This window comes from Xiphophorus maculatus, chromosome 9 (assembly GCF_002775205.1).
Source record: "Xiphophorus maculatus strain JP 163 A chromosome 9, X_maculatus-5.0-male, whole genome shotgun sequence".
In the NCBI taxonomy this organism is placed as follows: domain Eukaryota; kingdom Metazoa; phylum Chordata; class Actinopteri; order Cyprinodontiformes; family Poeciliidae; genus Xiphophorus; species Xiphophorus maculatus.
The window spans coordinates 12,654,332-12,679,432 of record NC_036451.1 but is presented as its reverse complement, the minus strand read 5'-3'; the positions used below and the strand labels follow the sequence as shown (position 1 = coordinate 12,679,432).

The 25,101-nt window shown below is 37.0% G+C and overlaps 1 protein-coding gene across 2 annotated transcripts in view; it reads left to right on the top strand.

The window, feature by feature from the left end:
- The window catches only part of negr1 (neuronal growth regulator 1), a 172,231-nt gene extending 152,040 nt beyond the window's left edge, over positions 1 to 20,191 (top strand). For both annotated transcript variants that reach the window (XM_023340076.1, XM_023340077.1), the window contains one exon: positions 16,296 to 20,191. In XM_023340076.1, coding sequence (XP_023195844.1) covers positions 16,296 to 16,396 — 101 coding nt within the window. In that variant the 3' untranslated portion in view covers positions 16,397 to 20,191. The remainder of the gene's footprint in view (positions 1 to 16,295) is intronic.
- The last annotated feature ends 4,910 nt before the right edge of the window (positions 20,192 to 25,101 follow it).

Sequence of the window (25,101 nt, the reverse complement as noted above, 5' to 3'; positions counted from 1 at the left end):
AAGGATCCACCCTCTTTACATCTGCAAATAATGAACTGAGGTCAGTGAAAGTGCTGAGAAATGTCTTTGGTGAAGTAATCTTGAGATTCAACACACCAAGGTTGTAACAGCCCCAGAAATGATGAACGACCCTTTTTTTTTTCATTCAAGTCCCTCTTTCCCGCTGTATTACTGTAATATGTCTGAAACTATCAATGAGATGAGCATCTCACAAGTCCACAGCCTGTCACAGACGACAATGTTAATTAGCGGTGAGGAATCCCAGGCTCCTTGTCTGAGCTGTTTTGAAAGGAGCAGATCAGATTAGACCATTTTGCTCTATATTTGTTCTCTCTAATACCATCTAGCATGTAGAGATCATAGTAATGGTGGGTGGCTCCCTGCGGGCCCACAACACCAGATTTGCATCCCAACAGAAAGAAACTGCAAAAGACCAGAAAAAGACGTATAATAAAATAGTTGGCAGTCCACACTCGGAATGGAATCATAAAAATATATCCTACTTCAAGGATTATTAATTTCCACACTAATATGTGCCATTAGTGTGCTTTTCTTGTTAAGATTGAAATGACAGACCAATTTGAGATGAAAATCCGTCACAGCCACTAATCAAAGGATGACTCCACTTATCCTGAACCAATAAATAAATAAGAAAATAAATGAATAAACTGGACGAGAATGTATTTCAATTACCAGTTTGCAAATATCATAGGGAACAGTTTGAATTTCTCAACAAAAAAAATCTCAAAAAATAGCAAAGTTTAAAACATAAATTCTTACTGCATTTTTAGCCAAGTAGCGAAAAACTTTTAACTTTTTCCTTACCATTTATGGAAAATGACATCGCAGAATGACAAAAATCATGTTGGTACTATAGTGAGCTAAATGGAGCGGTTGTTATTATTTTAAGCATTTTTTTTCAGTTTGCTTGTTTGTTTAGTTTTTTATTAGAAATATTCCAAAGTGTTTTGCTGCTGAGTTTTTGTGAACAGTATAGTGTTAATAAAAACGAACTAATCAGTATCTGTTGCATCCCCTGATCCTAAAGCATGAGCCCTCTGCTTCAAGCATTTAGTTCAATGTCAGTTTAGAAGTGCCTATTGTTAAGCAGAAAACTACAACTCCCTTAACAGATATTAATCTTTGTTGTACTTGTCCTTTTGGCACCTCCCAACACGGCTTTGCCAAAGCACAGATTGGCGCCTGACACAGAGCAGAAAAATAAGCAAGTCTGTCCTCTTAACCGACTGGCTAACAGCTAAGCTTTTCAGTGAATTCATTTCTCATTGATTCATTCAAATTCTATTATAAGAAACAACAAAGTTTAGCCATTGCTAAAATGGATTTATTTGGTTGATAATACTCAAAATATTGAAAGAGGTTCATAATTTAACTTTATTACCCTACTTTCTACAATTTTTTTGTACTCACCAAACATGTTTTTAACCAGTAATGTAACATTTTGTCTTTTGTGTATTAATTTGTCCAATAAAACAGAATGTTCATCTGGTAGACATTGATATTGTATCTTGTGTGAGGTGTAAAAGATGTAGGAGGGAAGTAGCTATTCCCTCCAGCATATAGCAGGCTAGTCTCCCTGCTATATGTGATCAGCAGGGAGACTAGCCTAAGAAATCAGGTAAAATAACAGATATGAACTTCATTGACCATGCCAGTAGAAATAAATTAAGGTGAATTATTAGTAGGGGTGGTGCAAGTTCTTACAGATCACAATATTGAAATATAATATTCTTGCTATTCAATTCCTGTTAGCGTTGTAAATATTTTTTGAGACCTGAAAATGAAAGGATGAGGATTTAAGCCTGTGACATTTTTGTATGGATTTGGAAAACCTGTACTTTATTTATGTGAACAGTAATGGTAATTGGTAATCTTTTCCCAAACATGTTGACTAATTCTTGTTTGTTCTTGTTCTCATGAAGCCATTGTCTTGTTTCCTATTATTTTCTGAGCAAGCTATATATTTACCCCCCTATTTTATAATGTGAGTTTGAACTATGTCAGTCAGCTTTTAATCAAGTTTTTAAAAACTCAAATTTCAATTAGATTTTTTTTTGCTATAAAATAAATAGGGAAGCTTCCTGATAAAGACATGAAATCCACATTCACAGAAACCTGGAGGTTGGTGGTATTTAGGTATCTTCTAAAAAGGGGAAGACGGATTTTGAAAATCAGAGACATAGCATTGTTGGTTAGGATTAAGGCATTTTGTTCCTTTTCATATAATTTGCCCACAGCAAATTCAATGAATTCCAGACAGACTATTGTCCTTGATTCAGCTTTAAAGGCATTAAGCTGAATGCTGAAAAGTGAAGAGAATCGTCAGGTTTTACAACAGAAGACAGACTGGTATTGTTATTCATTCTGTAAAACACTCTATGGTTTAGCTTAACAGCTGGACCTACAGAGCATATTTTATTCAAAAGAGCATTGTTTGACCATCACATTTACGTCTGAGTAACACATTGATAAGCTTTGTTTGAATAGAAGAACTTTACTTATGGAAAACCAAACTTTAACACTGTGAGAAGTCTTGATGGAAAAGAGCAGATTCAATTAATCTTGGTTAATTTTTCTTTCCTCACATTGTACTTGGACAAATTAGAGCTGATACTGCAGAGAGACTGTAATTGGCTTCTGGGTCTTACTAGCCAATAAAACAGCATTTTAAAATTGCTGCTGGAACTTCGGTCATTATTTTCTAGACATATGACACTAGTCGCTTTTATATGGGCACTTTGTGACCCTTTACATTCTGCTGTAATTGCTCTTAATGTTATGAATGCAGTATAATTAAAGTGACATTTCCCACACTCACATTTCCTGCCATGGGGGCAGAAAGTCAACTTGATGATGAATACTGTATGTAAATGTAAATCTGTCTGCCCTATTTCTGGTGACTGAGTGAGATTTATGTCTTTGACCAGATGTATTGATGTTTCCTTCTCCTGAAATCCAGCTAAGTTGAACCAGAGGTCAATCCAGGGGACCAATTTGTTGGTAAATGCAGGCTCATTCCCCTCACTGGTTCCAGTCAATAGTGTCTGACCTCATGCGAAAAACAAGAACATAGAGAGCGGTATGCACATAGATTTGGGAGGTGCACTCACTGATCCTATAGTCAAAGATGAAAAAGCATGTCGCCCTCATCTCTTCTGTTATTTATGCAGCAGTAACAGTTGCACATTGATAGTGTCAGTGTGGTAGAGAGGATGGAGCTCACTCAGGAAAGGCTAAAGTGGATTTAGAGTGGAGGGTTTTTACAGACAAGCAGATAAGGGTTAGGGCTTTTTTTTTAGGGATCTCACACATTTGAGTTATTGTCAGTCTCTTATTCGTAAAGCTTAAACACTTTGGAGTGTTCAGAGTTATTGTGACTGTCCAGGGCCTACACAGATGAGTAGTTCCAAATAGCGGTTTAAATTCTGGAATCCACTCACATAAAATTGGATGTGACTTTCTAACATACTTGCTACTTTTATTTTACTGCTTTTTTAGTGTTTCAAACAACCTCAACCTAGGTGCTCTTGAACTCTTATGATTGTTTTTGAAGCATCAAAATTGGAGCTTCACCTCTGTAGCAAACTGAGGCTGTGCTCAGAAAAATATTGCTTCTGTGTATAGCATCTCATTTCCATTTAACACCCTTAAATGAACTCAACTGTGTTTCAGATGGTAAAATTGGATGATGCATTTTTCTGAGAGCTATGGGTTCTGTTGCAATGGTCATATTAGGTTGTAGGTGTAAATGTGAAGGCTTATGAAATAATTACTCTTGTACTTTTGACTAAAAAGACAAAAGAAAATACTAACTTTTTAGTCAGAGTATTTCATATAATTGAAATATATGATATATGTTAAATATTAGATTTTAAAACATTTACATTAATGAGATGTTATATATACTACATACATTGATATGTATTTATTACATACATATCAATGTATGTAATAAATCATACATTGATTTATTTTCACTTTTTCGCCTGTAATATTTTCTTCCTCCTGTTTTCTTCCTTGTCTGTTTATTTACAGATGCCTTTTTTATTTTCCTGATGTTCTCTTATGTTTTCCTTCAGACTCCTTTTTAGAGAAGCTTTGTGGGCAGGCATTCAGAGTCAGCTTCTCTCCTATTGATCAGCGTCAAAATCCAAATGTGCGCTAATATAGAGTATACAGGACATGACATTTATCTTAACTCTCGTAAGAACTCTCTGAAACAGGCGTTCCCCCCAACTGGCCATAACTGTGTGATTCCTCCCAATGATAGGTTTGTGAACTTCTCAAAAGAACTGTGTTGTGCTGAATACATACAGTATGCAACACAGGGCACAGATTCCCAACTTTTTTCTCTCCATCCAGCTAAAAAACACATGGGTTGCATAAAGTTTTCATTTCATAATGAAAGATAAATAAATTTTTATATCCAACAATTTGTGATAATGCGCGTCAAGCACCATTATTACACTCAGAGCTACACTCATAGGAGCTTGTGAGTTTAATGGAATTGCAGATAATAAAGTATCTTTTGAAAGAGCACTACAGGCTCAGTTTAAAGTCATTTACATAAATTTTAAGTTGGCAAATTAATCTTCACTAATAATGGTGGAGTGGTAATTTAAAATCAAACTTATTTCTCTCTGAAATATATCACCCTGAGAGTTTTAAATTGTATATGTTACACACAGTTTATATATATTTATGTTTCCCAAGAAATAAAACAGTGTACACCTCGACATAAAACTGTACATTAAAATTTCTCAAATTGCATACAGGTTATGATTGAGAACCATATTAACAGGAATGATTTTTTTATTATTATTTTTTAAAGAGTACTTCAAGCAAGCTATATGTCATCTATGTTTCTTGTACTTTTCTTGAACTAAATGTGTTAAATTAAATCCCATTTATTGTGTGTACATAACTGCAAGGTCTGTCCTGTTTTTATTCTCCCATCTGCAGTCAGAGCCTATTCATGTCAGAACATATGCCTCTCTATGACACATTTCAACTCCCCTCTCTGTTTATGCCTTAAATACAGACGCCAAATTAACTACAGCTGACATTGGTGTCTTAGTTTTTAGCCTTTTTTCGTGCAGTCCATTTCCAGCACGACAGATGGACGGTATTAAGAATTAATTACTAACCCTACAATTAGTTTGCTAGTTTCAGTGTAAAAGGGATTCATTCTCATTCCTCAGTGTCAAGAGGGTCACATCATTAGCACAAGGGCTGTGTTGTTTTGTTTTGTTTACTGTCCTCTGGGTTGTTCCAAACTTAGTAACAGAATATCCATTGATTTTTACATGTATTAGTGTTGTTAAACTGATAGATGCCTGAGAAATTAAAGTCTTCATACACATAGATACCAGACTACACATTCAATGGTGTGTGTGCAAAGCTTTTGCCCTCTTAAAACACAGCAAAGAATCTCCATCGAGATCAATACTGATCACTTCAGGACACTGCAACTTTTATCTGAACCTCCCACAAGCTTTCTGAAACAAGGTGGGGAAAGTGGCTTCACTGCATGAGGATCTATCTTGGCAAAATAAAGAGCTATTTCATGTGTGACACTCAAACAACCTGTGGGCGTAGGCTATTAAAAGTAGACTTTGACTCAACATTAAGTAACGTAAAGATAGGGCAAGTGCCTCCATTGAATGGTGCCTGCCATCCGCTCAGCCTTCATTCTTGTGCAGTCCTTCAGTTCGAAGTAATCCACTGCACATGCTAATCACTCGGCAATTGATTGAACCCCTTTTGCTCCACCAATTTCTGTAAACCACAGAATTGATCTGAGGAAAATCAATTAACAGCTCAAGGAAGGTAAATATGAAGAAAAATTATAGATTGCTCTGCATATAGTGTGACCATCCGAGCAAATACTGGCAGCAGGGCCGTGTGCTTGTGCCAAGATGCTCAGCGTGAGCACATTTCAATCAGGTTTGACTAGCCTCAGGTGAACAGTGATAACCAGACAGTATGCAGTGATAAAGTTATCTTATATCTATCATGAAGAAAATGCACTTACCCCTCCACATTCAGCTGTGCTGCTTTATCAGGACCTCAATGGAAATTGACAAAAGGAAGCTGTTTTATCATATTCCCATATACACTACAGCTGGGAATCGACATGACAACGAATGGCTACAGGTGAAAGAAATGAGTGCATGAGAGCCAACAGAAAGTGTATCGACGCAAAAGCTCACAGAGATTCAACCCTATCATAAGACTTTCCTCATAACTGCTTAGATTGTCGCTGACATCATAGAAACCAGGCAGCCTCCTGACTCAGCAAAATACTCGAGCCTACGGCTGGACTTCCAGAGAAATAAAACCTTGATAAGCATTAAAAAGAGTAAGGAGGAAATGGGCACATGGGGAATTATCAGAGGGAGTGGGGGAGAGAAACGCAAATATGAAAGTGAGATTATTACACAGACAGTGAGAGAAGAAAACGGGAATGTGGGAACTTACAACATGCTGACGCCATTTGTTTGCATCCCTGTGCATTATATTAAACCTGGAACATTAAGGAGATTTAGTGGGAGCAGCTGAAGTCATGGAGTAATTATGCTGTTGGATCTGTTGTGATTAAAAACAGTCTCAGGGCATGCTGTGTTGTATTCTTGAGATTTGTTTTTCAGAGAATATGTTGATTACTATTTATCTTCAAGATTTATAGAAAAAGACCTTAAACGGCTGGGGGGAAAGATTTTTCTGTTTCAGAGGGGGATATAGAGAATATTACTTGAAAGTTGATTAATTTTCTATGTAGTAAGGACAGATCTATAGATCTTATCTTTTACATACCTTAATTGCCTTTCTCTAAGTATTTCAGGATATCCCCTCATCCCATATGGATACCAAGCTACATCTTCAAAATATGCATATTTTATTACCCTGATAGATTGTGTTCAAAGAATCACTAAAAGGTGACACAATAAAGGCTCCCACATATTATGGTCTACTTCTCTCCCCATAGCTCCTTACATACTTGAGGTGCATGTCTGCCGGACACATCTGTGCAAAAGTCATTTTTTTACAACCTCATATGCGTACATTGTGTCGCACAGTAAGCTGCTCGGCTAGAAACAGTGTTCACATTGAACTGTTTTGTTTTCAGCACCGAGCTCATAGATGTTGAGAATATGTACCAGCTTGTGGACAAAATGGAGTCAAACTTTGATGAGCGTCTGAATAAAATAGAAGCTTTAAAGAACTTTAGTCTGCAATAATGGTCTTTTGTACCACGTTCTTTCCTATTTTTAAGCTGAAAGGCAAAATATCAGTCCTCCTTGTACTTTACTACCATGGCTGAATTTGTGGGAAATAAAGAAATAAAGGAAGTTGATATGCTCGACTATGAAATCTTTCCTTTTTAAATATGTCGTCCTGCCTTTATTTTACAGTGGTCAGACAGGAAAGCGGATTTTGAAAGAAGACATGCAGCTAAGGTCAACAGGCTGATATTCGAACATGTGACAGCCACGTTAAGGTGGGAGGCCTCTGCTTACTGGTTTCACGCTTTACCGCTGCACCGCAGACAATGTATGCAGAGTACTTGTGACTCACAACATATGCACAGTACACCAAAGTATGTGGTAATTGTTAATCCGGTGTCCTGCAACTTTTAGTTGCCTCTCTGCATTAGCGCACCTGCTTTAGCAGAGCTCTGTAGTATGTAGTAGCCTGCACCTGCATGCTAGTAAGGCAGTTTTGCCATTTAATTCACATGTGTAGGACAAGGGATACATCTAAATGTTGCAGGACTCTGAGCATTAAGGAAAGCAGTTTGAGACCACTGATTTCAAATTTCTTCGTTTTGTATCCCTTCCAAACTACCCCTCATATATAAATATTTTTATTTTTTTTAACCCCTCCAGGGGGTCTTTTTGTGGGCGCTAGTGTCCCTTATGTGAAAGTAGGCTGACAGTAAAGGGGGAAGGAGAGGGGGAAGACATGTGGCAAATGTTGCCGGGTCCGGGAATCGAACCCGCGACGGCCATGTCGAGGACTCAAGGCCTCCAAACGAGGGTCGCGCTATCCCCTACGCCACCACAGCACGCCACCCCTCATATTTTTAACACTTAGTTTTATGTATTAGACTTGAAATCTTGGCATTTTTTGCCCTGTAATTGTTCTCTGTAGAATTTTTTAATCTCTCTATTTAACTTACTTTTTGTTTCTTGTTTTATTTATTGTTTTGCTAACGATAAATTCCAATGAAAATGTTTCACTCCAGAGAAAATAATTAATCCTCCAGAGAAAATGTTTGATATTTTCCTATAGATTGTGGGACTAATTATGATGATTAATATACTGTAGTTGAACATAGTTTGAGCTTTCACACTTGCAGAAAGCATGTTCTTGAATTAAAGATGCAATGAGGTCAAAAGTCCCAGATTGTCTCTAAGGACACATTAATTTCAAATAACAAAAATGTCAGAGGAGGAGGGAATAAGGTGCATTACAACAGAGGAGCTAATCAGTAGGGAAAGGATCAGTAACTGTAGAAAAGGTGGAAATGTCTCCTCAGTTAGGATTCCCCCCTCTCGTTTACACTGGGCTGAGGTCTCTCAAGTGTCCAGATACCCCACAGAGGTGTTGATTAAGTCAAGCTGAAGGCCAGAGCTTGCCTGCGTTCAAGAGCCTCCAGCTCACTCAGTGAGCTATCAGGTGACCCGACACTTGCTCAGTCTCACTCCTTTCAGATACAAATGCTGAGAGGAGCTATTCTAGCCAGCCCAAAAAGCGTTCTGCTGGGTGTTGATAACTGACAGGTAACAGGATGTGGGGAACGGGGGGAGCGGACTGTGAGGATACGACAGTGCTGGGAGGCACAGGAGGGTAAATGATCTCTGAAGGCCATCTTATTAATGGAGGCTTTTCATTACTAGCACTAATGCAAATGATTGGTGGGGCTAATGAGCTCCAAGGTGTGAGTGAATGAGAACTCTGTGCAGCAGCACTCTGTGGTAATCATAACGGGAGACAGAGGTGATGAGTTTGAACATCATATTTGGTCATGATGAACACTTTGCTTGTACAAGAACAGAAGGAATAGAAAGAGAAATGGATGAATGAGCTGATGGGATGGCGAGTCAATTGTGCGCCAACTTAATATGGCAGCCTGCTACTGGCAAGAGGCAATAAGATGAATGGTGAAGGGGGAGGTTGTATTTCACTGTCAATGGGGCTGAAGTGAGGTAAGACATGGGAAATGTCTTGATCACCTTCCATGAAGTGCTCTCATGCTCCTTTAAGTACTGAGCAGGCGATAAAGCTTGCCGTATCATTTCAATATTTTGCTGCTCCTTGTTATAGGTCTTAAGTGCTGCATGATATTCGTTTATACTCTCCACCAAACAGCAGCACATGGCCTAGACAAGACAACTTGTATGTGCCTTAGACACACTCCTGGTGGCTGCTGTGAACCTTGCATGTAGGGGGATTTAGCCCGAGTTACACCATGGTGTGTATAGGATCAGTTCTGGCTCAGGAATGTCTCTTGTGGCCTTCCTCTGGGAATCTGTGAGGGGAGAACTAGAGGCCACTGAATGATGGTCAAGGACATTAAACCCCTCCTCCAACTCCTCCTTTCACGAGCCCTTTCTGAAGCTGCCCATGGGGGATTAGGATGATGCCTGGCTGGCTACCATGTATGTACTGCTAAAACAAAAAACCTGCTTAGAGGAGACAACTAACTAAATGAATAAACTGAAAGAGAAATCAATATGGAAATGCTCAGTTCCTTCTATAACCTACCAGAAACAAGTAGGCATTCCTGAAGTTAGTCAAGACAAGTCACAACATGTGCGTACATTTTATTGCAAAAAAACCCCCCATATCAATTATAATTAAATAAGTCATAAAAATTTGATTGAAAAACAGATAAAACTGGACCAATAAATAGACAAAAAAACATTAGTGGATAACACCAGTAAATTCAGAGTAAACCCTGACTACAGGTGCTCAAATAATGGACTTAATTAGTAAAATTATTAAAAAAAGATTTTTTTTTCTAAAATTATGCAGTCTGTCCTTTTTCTATGCATGCAACTGTAAAAATAATTCACAATAACTATTAGCAAAATCTAGAATGTTTTTTTGCAAAATTCCAGTATTCATTATGAAAACAATTTTATATTATTCAAGGTTATAAGAGTTTGATCAATTAATTGACAGGCATGTTTTTATCATAGTAGCATAAACAAAAATCCAAGTAAAATTTATTTTAATTAAGTTGAACAGCTTTATTAAAAGTATTTATCACAGATTAAAATATTAGTAAACAGTTTTTAAATATTACTAAATATTGCGGTTGACTAAGGATGAGCATTCTTTTCTTCCAAATAGTCAATAGCTGTATTTTCTGTTTTTGTGTCAACATAACAAAATAAGTATTTTATTGGGCTGTAGTCAAAATGGAACATGATTTGTTAAAGAAATGTGTTTTTGTACAAAAGTTCATGTAAAAATTAAAGCAGGGCAAGGAAGCAGCACACATTTTCTATGCAATGTAGGATTTTCCAGTGAATAACAGCATGGTGCAAGATAAAATCTGCACTTTATGTCACTGTTGCATATGTATGTTTGATTCATTTTCTCTTTCAACAGTCACTGAAGTTCGGGGCCTTAGCATTTGTTGTACATATGATATGTGGGTGACAAAACTGCTGTCGACGTAGATTCGGAAGGCATCGGAGAAAGGGAACAAGGACGGGGGGAATAAGTGTGGCTCATGCTTCAGCAGGCTATTTAAAGCTAATGGCTGCTCTCCAGATTCAGGGGAAAGGACCATTGATTGTAATTTTCATATGACTTCAGCTAGGAAGCCTATAGTTATTTTTTTTCTTCTCTTTTTTCAATTTTAATTCTGTTGCAAAACAGTAATTGAAGCGTGTCGCTTTCATCTCCACTTATCTCCTCTGCTGCTCTCCCTTTGGAGTGCTGCTTCTCCTCCCTGCATTGGTGCTTTGTGACGCTGTTGGTTTCTCTGTGATGTGTTGTCTGGGATTCTGGTGCGTTATTGTAACTTGGTGTTGATGTACATGGCAATTAAATTCTAACTCCAAAGAAGCAGAGCCCACTCCCACTCGCTCTTTTTTGTGTTGTTTTTTTGGGGTTTTTTTTTCCTCTTGTGTCCGCCAGACGCCGGTGCGCCAGCTCCGTTCTTGAACCCCTTTCAATCAATGTCTAATTTTTCCCAGTTCTGTCTCTTTTGATGAATCCTTCCGCTGCCTCTATCTCCCTTTATTTCTTTTTCAGTTTCTGTGGGTCTGTCTCCTTACCTTCATGTTAATGAGTAGAGTGAAGGCATAGCAGGCAGTTCCTGGTTGGGGAGTTAATTAAAGTGGCAAGTTACAGCCCACACAGTCAAAACAAAAGGAGGCTCCTGCTCTTTCCAGTGACATCGGGAAATATTAAACACCTCGAAACTTAAATGCTGTGAGGGGGCAGCTGCACCAGCATCACCTACCTCTTCCTCTCCTGAAGCACTGAGGGGTTTATTGTTACGCTCTCCAGGCCTGTCACTGCAAACCAAACCAGTGAACCAGTAATTACTTACCAAGCGTCTTAAACTGCTGCATGAAAAGCAGAGATATGAAAGAGAACCCTGCGACCAGAAAACTGCAGACACTGATCAGATAAGAAATCAAAGTAGAGAAATAGTGAAATCTGCCTCTCTTTTTATTTCACCCCCACCATGCCACCTGAGGTGCACACAAGCACACGGAAACAGACACTAACAGATTTGTTCGAGCACGGGTAGCTCTGTGCAAGCGTACTCAAGCTCGAGGTACGGTGGGTCGGCCGAGCAGGACGGGAGCTGTTGCCATGGTTACCGTTCCTCAGCTCACTCTCGCAGCCCGGGAAAACTGTGTCATTATCCTGTACTCTGGACAGGAGGAGAGAGAAGGGATACAAAGAGAGAGGATGGGGAAAGAAAGGGAAGACAAAGATAAAAAGGCAGAGAGGAAAGAGGGGCAGCCATGCATCCCACTAAATCATCAAAATTTGCACCCATATGTGGTCCTGTATTCATTTTTTCCCTCCTATCTCTATTTCCATCTGCCAAGCGTGCCATGTTATCAACGTAAAAAGGTAAACAACTTCAGTGCTGACAAATAATGCTTGAAAATGTCAGGTAAAAGCAGAGCAGTGTCAGGTGATAATGGGATCTGTTATTGTTTTTTTGTTGTTTTTTTTTTTTGCCTCTGAATACTGTTTGCAGCAGGCTATTGTGCTGGTGACAAAATCAATCTCTTAATCATCCTATTTATTTTGATACTGTAGCAGACATGTTCCGCCCTAATAACAACCCACACAAGTTAAATGAAAACATGCTTCACAGTAGCGATTGTTCAGTGGGATAACAATCTTCGTCTGAAGAGAAACAACCGCGAGTCGTTTTCTAACCTCACAAACACAAAGAGAAGAACAATCTGCCCAAGATCTCTTGTGTTTGCCTGCGCTGTACGAGCGCAAGCGCATGTGAGGTTATTTTGCTGCTTGTGCAACACATCGTCTACTTCAGAGGAGTTACTGTACATTGTGAACTAATTACCTGGCAGTGTAAATAGAGGCGCCCTGCTGATATGGGCTGTTCGCCACATGATTTCCCTTGGTACAGCAGAGCCTGTTTGCACCGCCTTGCTGTGCTCCGTGTGCAGGCATGCATGTGACCTGTACACGCAGGTATATGTGCGCATTGATGGAGAGTGTTCTTTGTAACCCGCGAGGTGGGGTTTATTGAGCCGCTGGCTAAAAGAGTGTGTTTGTGATGGAGGGGTTTTGGGGGAGGGGGGTATAGGGGCAGCAGAGTAGCCCCTCCAAATGAAAAGCTGCCCTCTACTTCTCTGTCCACCACACGTAGCTCCCCAGAGAGACCTGTTCATATTACCGTGGCTGTCCGCTGGTCAGAGAAACACAAACAGCACAAAACAAAAGCCTCCTTTTGTAGCAGTGAGAGAAAGGAACTTGTGTTGCCCTCATTTATCCTTCTCTCCTCTGATGGGGTCTGTTGGCCAGCAATATGAGGGGAAGGAAAAGGGGGAATAAGTGTTTGACTCACAACTGAAAACAGATGAGATGGAAGGAAAGTCAGTTTGACACGTTTCCAATTACTTCTGCCTACTTCATCTCAAGTCAGGTTAAAGCGAGGTGTCACATTTTAACAACAGTCATAGCAGCTGGAAAGTAGTGTAAGCGTTTTGTCTGCTTGATGTGGGAATTTCTCCCATATTAAAAGTTTCTGATCTCTGTTTTTTTTTTTATAAACCTTGAGTAAAAATATTTTTAAAGAGCTATAACATTCGAGGGTATAGGAGATATTCAAACATCCTTACCAGTGTGAGAATCATTATTATTTATATTAGCAGCAGATACCACTGTGTGGGAAAGCAGGGTTTTGCTATTGTTTTAAGAAGAAATGATTACATCATTGGCATTTTAAATTTGCTTTACAGTCTTATTTTAATCACTAGGATAATTAGCACATTTAGCATTGCAAAACCCTGATCTCTATCTGTATGTTCTACAGTAAAGGTCGGCAACTTTAACGAGCCAAAGAACCGATTTCACCTTTGCTGTTGCTAAGTAAAGTTGAAGAGCCCCAACAACATGATCTTGATGACTGTAAGAAATATATATAATTCATCCAGTTTTACTAATAAACTGGAATAAATGAAAACAAAGAAAATTCATACTTGTTGAAAAGGGGAAGAAATGCATTTTCATGAGTAAAACAGTTGAGTCATTGAATGGAGGTAACAAATAAGTAACAAACAGAAAATAGAAAATTAAAGCATATGCTGTGATGACTGAACTAAAGTATTCCTTGTTCTACTAGTGCCATTCAATAGACAACAGCATAAGTAGACATTATATGAAAACAGATAAAATGACTGTCTTTAATCTGCCTTTATATTTGAAACCAGCAACTTCTATATTATTTTTTTATTAAAGTCAAGCTCCATCATGGAGGGTCTACAGAGATGCCTCGTCATATCGCCTGAATATGAGATTCGTAAAACACTCCTATCATTTTCAAATCCTGCATGTTCTAAGACTGACAAAGATCAAGAGCTCAAAACGATAAAGTTACCAACTGTTCTGGCTCTTTCCCTCACTCTGAATGAACCACAGACATATCTCAAAAACAGCCTCTTTTTAAATAGGTTCTTGTATCTACGTGGTTCCCCTGACTTGATTTTTAAAATCTCCAGTAACAGACTCCACATCAAAGAAAGTAGCTCACTATATGAACTCAAACATTTTTCCTCACTCAGTGTTGGATCTTTTTATATTTCTATTCTAGACTTTTTCTGATCTTTAAGGACTCTTTGGGTGGGATAATCTGAAAATGATGAATAAGAATGATGAACTTCTGAAAATGAAACTATCTTCACTCACACAGCAGCAGCAGCTCTGTTTATAATGTGTCACAGAACGTAACATTTCATCTTGGTGGACAAGCATCATTGTAACATTGGTGACACATTCAGGAATACCAGAGAAAGCAAGAACATAGTGATTTTTTATGAAAATTTTACATTTAATTGACATTTTTGATGACAAATATAGCCTGAGTTAGGTTTTAACCTACTCAACATGCAATACAGCAGCACTTGAAACTACCAAGTGTTGTCAGTGGAGCACACAACCAAGTCACATCTAATTGGGGAAGAAACTGTGAGAGGCCTACACTCAGGAAAAACATGGCTGTTTTCATCCAGAGTGGAGGCTGGTGCTATTGCAACCGCTCTTCGCCTTGTGAACATGTGGATAATGACTGCTATGCTCAAGTGCAAATATGTGAGTCTTTCAATAATTTAAACTCAAATCCACTAAAACAGAAGTGTCAAACTCACTTTCATTTCGGTCCACATTAAGGTCATGGATGTCCTCAAAGGGTCGGTTGTGGCAGAATGCATACATAAAACTATCAATTAACAAACTTAAAATGTTATGGCTTTCTCTGCATTCGATTTGTACTTAAATATTTAACATATTTTCCAGTTGATGTAATATGACCCTATACAACTAAAAACTGATTTGATTTGACTGATAAAGTAATATTTAAGTACACAAGTGGTTAAGAGAACCACAGTCTCTAAACGTCGACCGTCTAATCGAGCTAGAAAACCACAGTCCTATTTCTGTGGTTCTCTAGCTCAGAGGGCCACAGAAATAGAAATTAGTTACGGTGGGCTGGATTTGACCCACAGGCCTTGAGTTTGACATGTGCTCTAAAATATCTGTCAGGAACAAGCTGATTTACAAAAGGCATGGACAGACATATACAAAAGGCATGGACAGACATATACAGTATATATATATATATATATATATATATATATATACATATATATATATATATATATATATATATATATATATGGAATTATGGAAAAGTGATTATGGATTTCCCCATATTATGATTATGGAAAAGTCATGCTGGCCAATACCTATAGTTTTATGCTGTCTATAAAAGGTTTCCTTTTAGTTTCCTTTTATGCTGTCTATTCTGAAGAATCAAAATATACTCTGGTTAAAGTAAATGTGCTAGAATACTACAAAAATATTTTGACCCTGAGAATGTCATCAGGACAAAATGTCCTGTCCAGTCAATTAAGCTGTCAGTCATTCCTCAGCTAAATGTACCAGAGACAGTAAGAAAAATGGTCCAGTCAGGTTCCATAATCATGTGAAAATGTCTTGGTGACTTTCACACAATAATACAATATGCAGTTAATGAATAAACACATGCGTCCAACCACTTTTATTTAATAAACAACAAAAGTCTTCCTTTTATTCTCTGTCATTTTTCAAATCCCATTATAAATCGTATTTAAAAGTTTTTGGTATATTTGTACATTTCAGTTCAGAGACTGATTTTCATTGCTTTGTATTTTTTTGTGTGTGCAATATTAGTTACTATGAGTTTATTTTTGTTCAATTTTCAGAGTAAACTGTCTCTAGCTTGGGTCTGCAAACAGCTAAGGCATTAAAACATTGATTGCACAGAAAAGTATAAGTATTAAACTCACCTTCAGTCCTGTGAATAACTCTGTGAATAACTCTGTGAATAACGTTCCCCTCACAAACCAGCTCAAATCAGTGGTAGTGGTTCTGTAAATTGCCACTCTTGCCGTTCTCATTTGTAAGCTTCAAACCAAGCCTGCTGTGGATTTGGAAATAACGGGTGTGGAAGAGTGAAAGTGCAATCACAACTAATCAGAGCTTCTCTTGTTTCCTGCCCACAGCACCCAACACTGCACCCTATGGGAGCACAGGAAGCGCCCATGTCCCGCTGGCCTGTCGATACCTGGTCCTGGCTCTCTCCTCCTTCATCAGTGTGTACTAGCAGAGGCCGGCGCAGACACAGTGACTGTCCAGAGCATTTATGAGTCCTTTTTTTGACATTGCTGATGGCTGAAATTTAATCTGGCACTGTTTGTTAGAAAGCTGAGGTGGGGAAATAATCAGCTTCTTTTTTTGTGGGGGAAATATATTTTTTATTTTATTTTTATTTTTTTTGCTTTTTGGTGAAAATTCTGTCATGTAAATGCTATGATGTTATTTTTTATTATTATTCTAATTTTCTCATATCCTATTTTATTTTCTGATTGACTGACCACATTGTGAATTAGTGCTCACGCCCACCTCCCGTCTTATCAACAGCCTCTCAAACGAGTCGCTTTCATGCTTTTTTTTTTTCTCCTGTGAGGCGATGGCGCAAACTTTTCCATTCATTTTTTGTACATGGTTCAAAAGAAGCAATTGTGCCAAGTCTCTGAAAACACAGATTACCATACCAATGTTGTATTGAATGTATTATGGGCTGTTGAACAAAGGAAAGACATTTAGATTCCTAACAATAACATTTTTGATTATAGAGTGAGCTTAAAAAATACAGGGGAAAAAAGAGGAAAAAAAACAAAGAACAACAAAGGCAAGGTTTTTTGGGTTGTTTTTTTTTTGTTTTTTTTCCGGCACCCGTGTTGCCATGATTACTCAGTAGGTGGATAAACAGTATCGAAGGTGTGCTTTGTTGTATTTTGGAAATGGGTCCGTCATTTACCATGCCTGCCTAGCAGCTTTGATCAGGCAGCAGTCAAAGTAGCAACATATCCTGTATCGTATCTTTATATTTTAATATAGTGTAGGTTTTTGTTTGAACGTGGGACCAGCTTCGCACATCCAACCAGGAGCATTAACACGAACCATGACTTTGTACAGTATGAATGGAGGGACATTGCTGCGCTTTTGTTTACATTTTTCTCAACAGACAGTACTACAGCCTATTCGTCATGCTTGTTCTGATTGCTTCAGCAGTTTGCTTCGGTTAGGAGGAAAACTCAGAGCTCGAGTTTAACTGTTTAAAAAATTGCAGTTCCTTAAAAGTAGTATCTTTCTGCAGGCGTCAGAGCAGAGACATTTTTTTTTTCACTTGGTTCTTTCTAGCTGAAATCACACAGCAGCAACATACTGTCTTTTTGGCTGCAGGTTGTACCAAAAATATTTGGATAACCAAATCAGAAAAAAAAACTCTGCAGCACAAATTCCCCCTCCTAACAAAAAGTAATCTGAGACTCTGAACACTTTTCCCCTCACACCACAAGGGTGAGCAGAGATGATCAGTCTCTATTAGAGTTTAAGCCCAATTAAATAATGGAGCAGATTTTCCATTTCCTTTTTAGGAAAGCTTGTAAGAGCAGCATCCTCATTTCTAAGTACAGTGCCTTGCAAGAGTATCAAAACCCACTTTTGTATTTTTACACTTGTTGATATAATAACCACAAACTTGAGTGTATTCATGCTGTTTAATACATTAAAACCAACACATGATAAACAAAGACAAAGTAGTGCAGAACTATGATGTGAAAGTTAATGATTGGTTTTCAGAGTTAAAACTAAAACAGTTGCAACATTTTGGAGCCCTACCAGCTTTCATCTATAGACAGAAATGTTTACACGTTCTTTCTTACAAAATTCTTACAGAACTGTGCAGGTTCCCTGTCCCTGTTGAAGAATAACCTCCTCAAAGCACGATGCTACCACAACCATCTTTTTTTATAGTGGACATAGTGTGTTCATTTTGTATGTAGGCCATTACATTTTCTTCGGTCTCACCTCATGTTTTTGCCTTCTTGTGGTCTCCCTGAAATGGCAAACAGAAGAGGGTCATTAATTTGCCCTTTAAAACTTCAGTAACCTTGTTAGTCTTCAATAGAGGGCCAATTTGTAGAATGCAAGACATAGTTGTCCTGACAAAAGATGTTCTATGTGGAGCTGTGGATCTTTGCAGCTCCTCCATTGTTGCCATGGGCTCTTGCCTGCTTGTCTCTTTAGGTTCTGGAACATTTGCCATTGTGCTATATTTTTACCATTCTCAGAAGAGATTTGAATTGTGCTTTGTTTCATAACCTAACGCTGCTTTAAACGTACCCAGAACGTTCTCCCTGATCTGTATGACATGTTACTTTGTCTTCATGATGCAGTTTCTTCACTGATTATCTCTAACAAATGTCTGATGCCTTTACAGAGCTGCTGGATTTTTACTGAGGTTAAATGCTTTCAAAGGTGAACATTTGAAAGCATTTAGCTGCTTTGAAATTTATTCAGGGCTATCAGAGTGAAAGGGGATGCATGCCACACTTTTGAGATTTGATATTTCGCTTATTATAAACCATGTATCATTTTACTTCTGCTTCATAATTATGCGCTACTTTGTGTTGGTTCCTGTCATAAAATCCCAATAGAACACATTTAAGTTTGTGGTTTTTAAGTGGAAAAAAATTGAAAATGGCTATTTTTGGAAGGCATTGTACTCTCAGCCACATCACTAAAACAGAGATACTGAAATGCCTTAATATACCCATATACATACATTTACCTTTCCTCCTAAAAGAAACTTCCAGAAGCTCTCACCAAGGTTCTCCTCCTTCCTGATGATAGAATATTCAGTAACCATCACTCAACATGTCTTTGAGTATAAGGAATTATCCTGGGGATAATTACAGCCCTCACAATTTTTTTTTTTTTTTTAATGAATCAGATTCTTCATATACAGATGCTGCGTTTTTGGTTGAGGTCAACATGTTTGTGAGGTTGTTTGAATTTAAAATGTGTTACACTTTACCCAACAACTGAGGTACTTACCCGTCAGGTTCACAGAGTATTTTCAGAGGTGACTGAAAATCTGTAGAACAATAGCCATCGCTGTTAAAAGACTTAAAGCACAAACACTGTCATTATTTACATGGTGGTATTTTGGTTATTTGTTTTCTTTTTGTACGGAAATTATGTTAAGTTTGTTTTACCAACGATAAATTTACTGCACCATATGATTTTGTTTAAATGTTAAAGTATAATGGAAATGGTTCAGACGTATATTTATTCTCTTCCTTTATTAAAATGATGTATAAACACTACGTTTTGAAACATGTAAAACTGGATATGTGACATTTATTTGAATGAGACACAGTATGGCATAGTTTCTAATGTCGTCAGATTTCTTTAGATGCCATGACTGCTGTTGATTTAGGTATGTTTAAAAAGAACAATGTTTGCAATGAAATTTACCTACTTTTTGAAACAGAGGGTGTGAACCAGTATATCAGTATTATAGAACAGAATCAATGTGTGTATATTTGGAGAAAATAGGTACCTTTTGATCTGTAGAGCCAGTGTGTAGTCCTAGTTTTCACACACTCGCGTGTTTGACGATGTGCAGAGAGTATGGTTGTGCTGCATGTTCAAAATTAACCCGTGTTTTTAAAAGGTGGCCATTTTACAGACCTTCAAACTTTCTAATGAATGAAAGAAGTTTTCATTTTGTTCTTTTACAAAATCTTGTTTCATAACCCTGGTCTGAAAATACATACCTCTACAGATCACCAGGCTGTGTTTGTATATGATTTTATTTTACTTTTTTTCAATCAACTTGCTCTTGAGTTATAATGATAATGATTGTTGTGGCACATTGTGGTGACAGTCTGGAGTTATGCTGGTTGCTTGTTTGAGCACTTAAGACCATGCTAGTATTCCATATGAAATGTACTGGATGTTGATTATTATTTTTTGAATATGGTATTAACAAGTCCCTTTTACCGAATCCGTATAATTTGCAATAAAAGTCTTCATGTTACAATGTAAACCCACATCTGAATTAATGAGCAGTAAAAGGCAGTTCTCATAGGTGATGCCAAATAAATGACAGTGAGACAGCATCCCTGTTGCTAATTTGACCCCATGAGAACAGAATCAAAACACCTGCTTATGTTTTAGCTATTGTTTTTTTTTTTTCTTTTACTTTCAGCATTTGGCATGATTTAACTGATCAACAAACATAGACTGTCTGGGTTAGAAAAATGCAATTAAAGCCAGTGTTGATTACTTCAGCTATCCTAAAGCCTGGTTCACACAGCAAAATTTTTAAATTGTCGGCCGATTTTCAAATCATGAGAAACTACACGCATGACGGTAGAAACTGATTTCACTAATCAACATTCAGATGTCCGATAGGAAATCTCGCAAAACCTCTCATGACCAAACTTGACCTTAGACTAAACAAACACGGTCGACAGGGAAGAAACAATTGTGGACTGCAATTAGCCGAGAACTATAGAAGAAGTCGTCCCCAATATCCACTACACCTCTTTTTTTGTCTTCTATTTAGAATCCCCTCCATGTTTCAATCTCCTCACTTTCTGCTTGGCTACACGTCACATTCATCAGGCAGCGTTCTCATTTGTCCTCCCTCGGGGAACATCACACACATACTGCAATATCGGGCCAAGACAATCCAACATGTTAAATATACTTAAGATCTTAAGAGCCATCCCAATAATCGGGACGTTCTTAAAATTGTCAGAAGGGGAAAATTGGAAAACGTCGACATAAAAATCTTGTTTTGTGAACTAGGCATAACACAATAACAACTGGCTGAAAGTTATCTCACTCACAAGGAGAAATTGCTAGCAAGAATAAATCCATTTGGACTTTGCTAGAAGTCACAAAATCATGCACTGGTTATTTGTCACAACAACTGAGAAACACAGAAAGGGGTTCAGATCAGGAACTCAGTGAAGGAGGTGATATGATGATATTTTAGTGAGCTACATGCAGGAAGCAAAATTAAGAAATTAAATGTTATTGAAACTGTTTTCATGACAACTCACTGGGGATGAAGTAATTCAAAAGATTTGGTTGACAAATAGAAGCTGGACTAACTGTAGCTGCAACGCTAAAGTTTTCTTCACCTTTACAGTGCTTTGCAAAAGTGTTCACACTCATATTTTGTCATAATAAAACCTCAGACTTTATTGAGACTTCATGTGATAGACCACCAGAAAGTAGTGAGAAACTGAAGTAAAAAAAAACTACAACCTTATCCATGACCTGTCTGCTGTGTTCCTTGATGCTGTTGTTCACTAATGTTGTCTAACAAACTCCTGAGACCTTCACAGAACAGCTGGATTTACACAGCAACCATTTTAAACCCAGACAGACTCTTATTTACTAAGAAGTGACCCCATCAGGTAATTGGTTGAACTGGATTTTATTTAGAGGTTTAAAAGAGATAAGAGACTAGATCCAAATATAACCTTCAGATTTTCATTTTTTTTTAAATTAAATATAATGTTTCCTCTACTTCATAAATATGCTTCGTCTATCATAAAAAAATCCCAATTCTAAAAACATTTTGTTTAAATTTAGTAAAACTTGGCAGCGGCAATTCAGCTCCAATATTTGGCTGTTTTTAAAACATCTTTGGAACGTCTTAGTCTGCATTATAAATCTTAATATAATCATGTCTGATACTGACTGGTTCAACATTATTGCTAGAATTGAAACATTTTCATGAGGTAAAATAAGTAAAAAATATTTGATGACATTTCAGTTTGAAAGCAACAAGTGAAACCTGCAGGGTGAGAAGTCCCACACTGAGCAGAGGTGGCAGCATCTCTGGTTTTAAGATGATATAAACAATTTATTTGTTTTCTTGTAGTTTCATGATAACTCCAAGAAAAAACAATGAGAAAAATATAAATTGTAATTTGAGTACATTTAGTTAGTGGAAATATTTTGGGGCAGATTTATACTTATTAAAGCCTTTTATTTTAAAGGTATGTAAAGGTAATAATGCCAATTATTTGCTAATATAGATTTCTTTTTTCCTCAAATGTTGTGAAAGTGCTCAAACTGAAGGCTGACTTTTTCTGTCCAAATTGTTACTCCAATCAAGAGTTAATTTATTTTAAGGATTTTTTTTATTTTTTTTTTACACATTTTTACCTTTGAATGAGTATTCACTTAGTTCCTGAGTCATATTGTCTTCAATAAAAGTTCCACATTATGGCAACGAATAACATCTCACTGCTACCATGTAATTATGTTCCTTATGTTTTTGGGGGGTTTTTTCTCTTGAGATTAGTTTGCAAGATCACATATCTAAAAGGAAAATTCTCTTGCTTTTAGAGAAAAGGAATCTTATTCCGATAGAGCAGATAAAATTGGTGTTTTCTTTTTTGCCATGAGATTTTTTTTTAAGTCAAAAACATACCGTAGAACTGAAAAGCTTTGATATACTGAAAGTTGTTGTTTTGAAAAATGGGGCAAAAGCTTTCACTAGTACTTTTGGCATCTCCTCAGTCATAAATTCAACAAAAATATCCAGGTGGCCTATATGTGGAAAAAAAAAGAAAAAAATGCCTTTATTTCTTCTCTACCAACGGTGTTGCATCAGATGACTTATTATGTCCAAACCATAAACAGCTGTAATTGAAAACAGGGACTAGTATAGATTAAGTTTATAAAAAAGCCCATATTTTAAGCTATAAGAGAATAACCCTGTTCTTTTTCTCCCATTAATTTAATCAATATTTATTATTCAAAACAACTTTCCCAGCAATTAGCTCCTGGCTCAAAGTGCTCTAAGCTGAGGGACATATCAGTGTGTTGCAGTTGGCGCCTGAAGATATCAAGTCATCTAAATTGTGCAGGATCATGCATATCTGATTCTCTCTTCCCTCTGGCCTTGCATACTGTCTGCACATTCTAGAGCTTAGATGGCCATATGCCACGGCACATACAGAAGGATCAAGCACCGTTTACTCAGCATCATCTTTACTGGCTCAAGAGCATCATTCAGCGTGTGGGATCTCTACAAAGATAAGCCACTGCTTACTCTATCCATCCCACAGTGCACCTGGGTTGGATCAGACCGTAAAAAAAAAGAGAGTGCACAGCTTTCAAGTGTCCTATGACCTGAATTGTCTCTTGACTTAAACATCCTGGATGTGGCATGCCTCAGAGAGAGAAAAAAAAGACGTGTGATGTGCAGGCTGAGAAGAGGCCGTGCCACCCACCTGCAGAGACGGCTGCCTCGCCTCATGCTCCCAGTTGACAGCCGTTTAAAAATAAAATCCCTCTACTTTCCATGTTTAAACTAAGAAGATTTCTAAATATTCATGTTGATGTGTATTATTATTATTATTATTATTATTATTATTATTATTATTATTATTATTATTATTATTATTATTATTATTATTAATGTTGTAACTATAATGGCCTCATAATATATATATATATATATACTGCTCAAAAAAATAAAGGTAACACTCAAATAACACATCCTAGATCTGAATGAAAGAAATATTCTCATTGAATACTTTGTTCTGTACAAAGTTCCATTTGCACAACAGCAGGTGACATTGATTGTCAATCAGTGTTGCTTCCTAAGTGGACAGTTTGATTTCACAGAAGTTTGATTTACTTGGAGTTATATTGTGTTGTTAAAGTGTTCCCTTTATTTTTTTGAGCAGTGTATATATATATATATATATATATATATATATATATATATATATATATATATATATATATATATATATATATATATATATATATATATATATATATATATATATTTTTTTTTTTTTTATTTTATTTTTTTTTTTACCACTTCTGCTTTCAAAGTTTTTTTTCCTCACTCCAATGTCTTTGAGTTACACTGTTTAGCTTGAATGCATTTCTGACTAGTGGCTTTTTAATATCAGCTCAACAGGTATTGTACTGAATGTGCCTTTAAAGTATTTCATCAATTAGTGTAATCCCATAACCCAATCTTTCCTACTTTCCTTGCTGCCATGTATTATTCCAAATCTTTTAACAAAAATTTTCAATGGCTGACAGAATTTTCCAACTCTTCAGCTTTCTTCCCAGTAAACATTTTCTAATGCAGTTATTAGTATAATATTTATGCCAGATGTCAATACAAATCCAATTAATTGATACATAATAGATATCAAAACAAATGAAGTGGAATGATACAAAGAATCAGTTTTGAAGATGTGTTCTAAAAAATATTTAATAGATAATAAACAGATTCAATATGTATCTTGTACGAAGAAACGCAACAGAAGGTTTCCATGGTTATGTATTTAGCATCATTGTCCTGTGCACTAATTTTGTGTTAAGCAGCCTGGAAAAATACAAAAAATATATATATATCCTATCACCGACGACCCTGTACATTTCTTCAAATTTATTTCTTCTCCAGTGGAGTCTTGTGTTGTAAGCTTTCATCACTATGACTTCATTTTCTCAGAAACAACTCGACCTGCTTATTCCAGATATTTCTAAAACTTTCTCTGGGTCATTCTTGGCTCTTTGACAGCTCTGATTATTTTTTCAATTCTTCTGTCATTAATCTTGTGTGGAGCATCTGGTTGTTACTGGTTCACGGTTGGATGAGTTTGTTCTTTTGAATCATCCAGAAGTTTGCAAATGTTTTGAGAGTTTTGATCTTACCTATCACAAGTTTCTTCTTATGTGAGACCCTTACTAAAATTTTGATCATTGCTTAGAACTAAGCCAGCTTTGAGCCAGTTTTATAGTTATTTTTATTACCATAACACGACTTCTCAGCATGAACTCATATAAATTTCTAATATTTTCTTCTACGATAGTCCCTCTGGTAAATCTCTGGCATTGTTTTCATAAAATGTAACTTTTATCTCTCCTGCCATTTTTCCCACAAATAAGGCAAAGTAAGAAAAT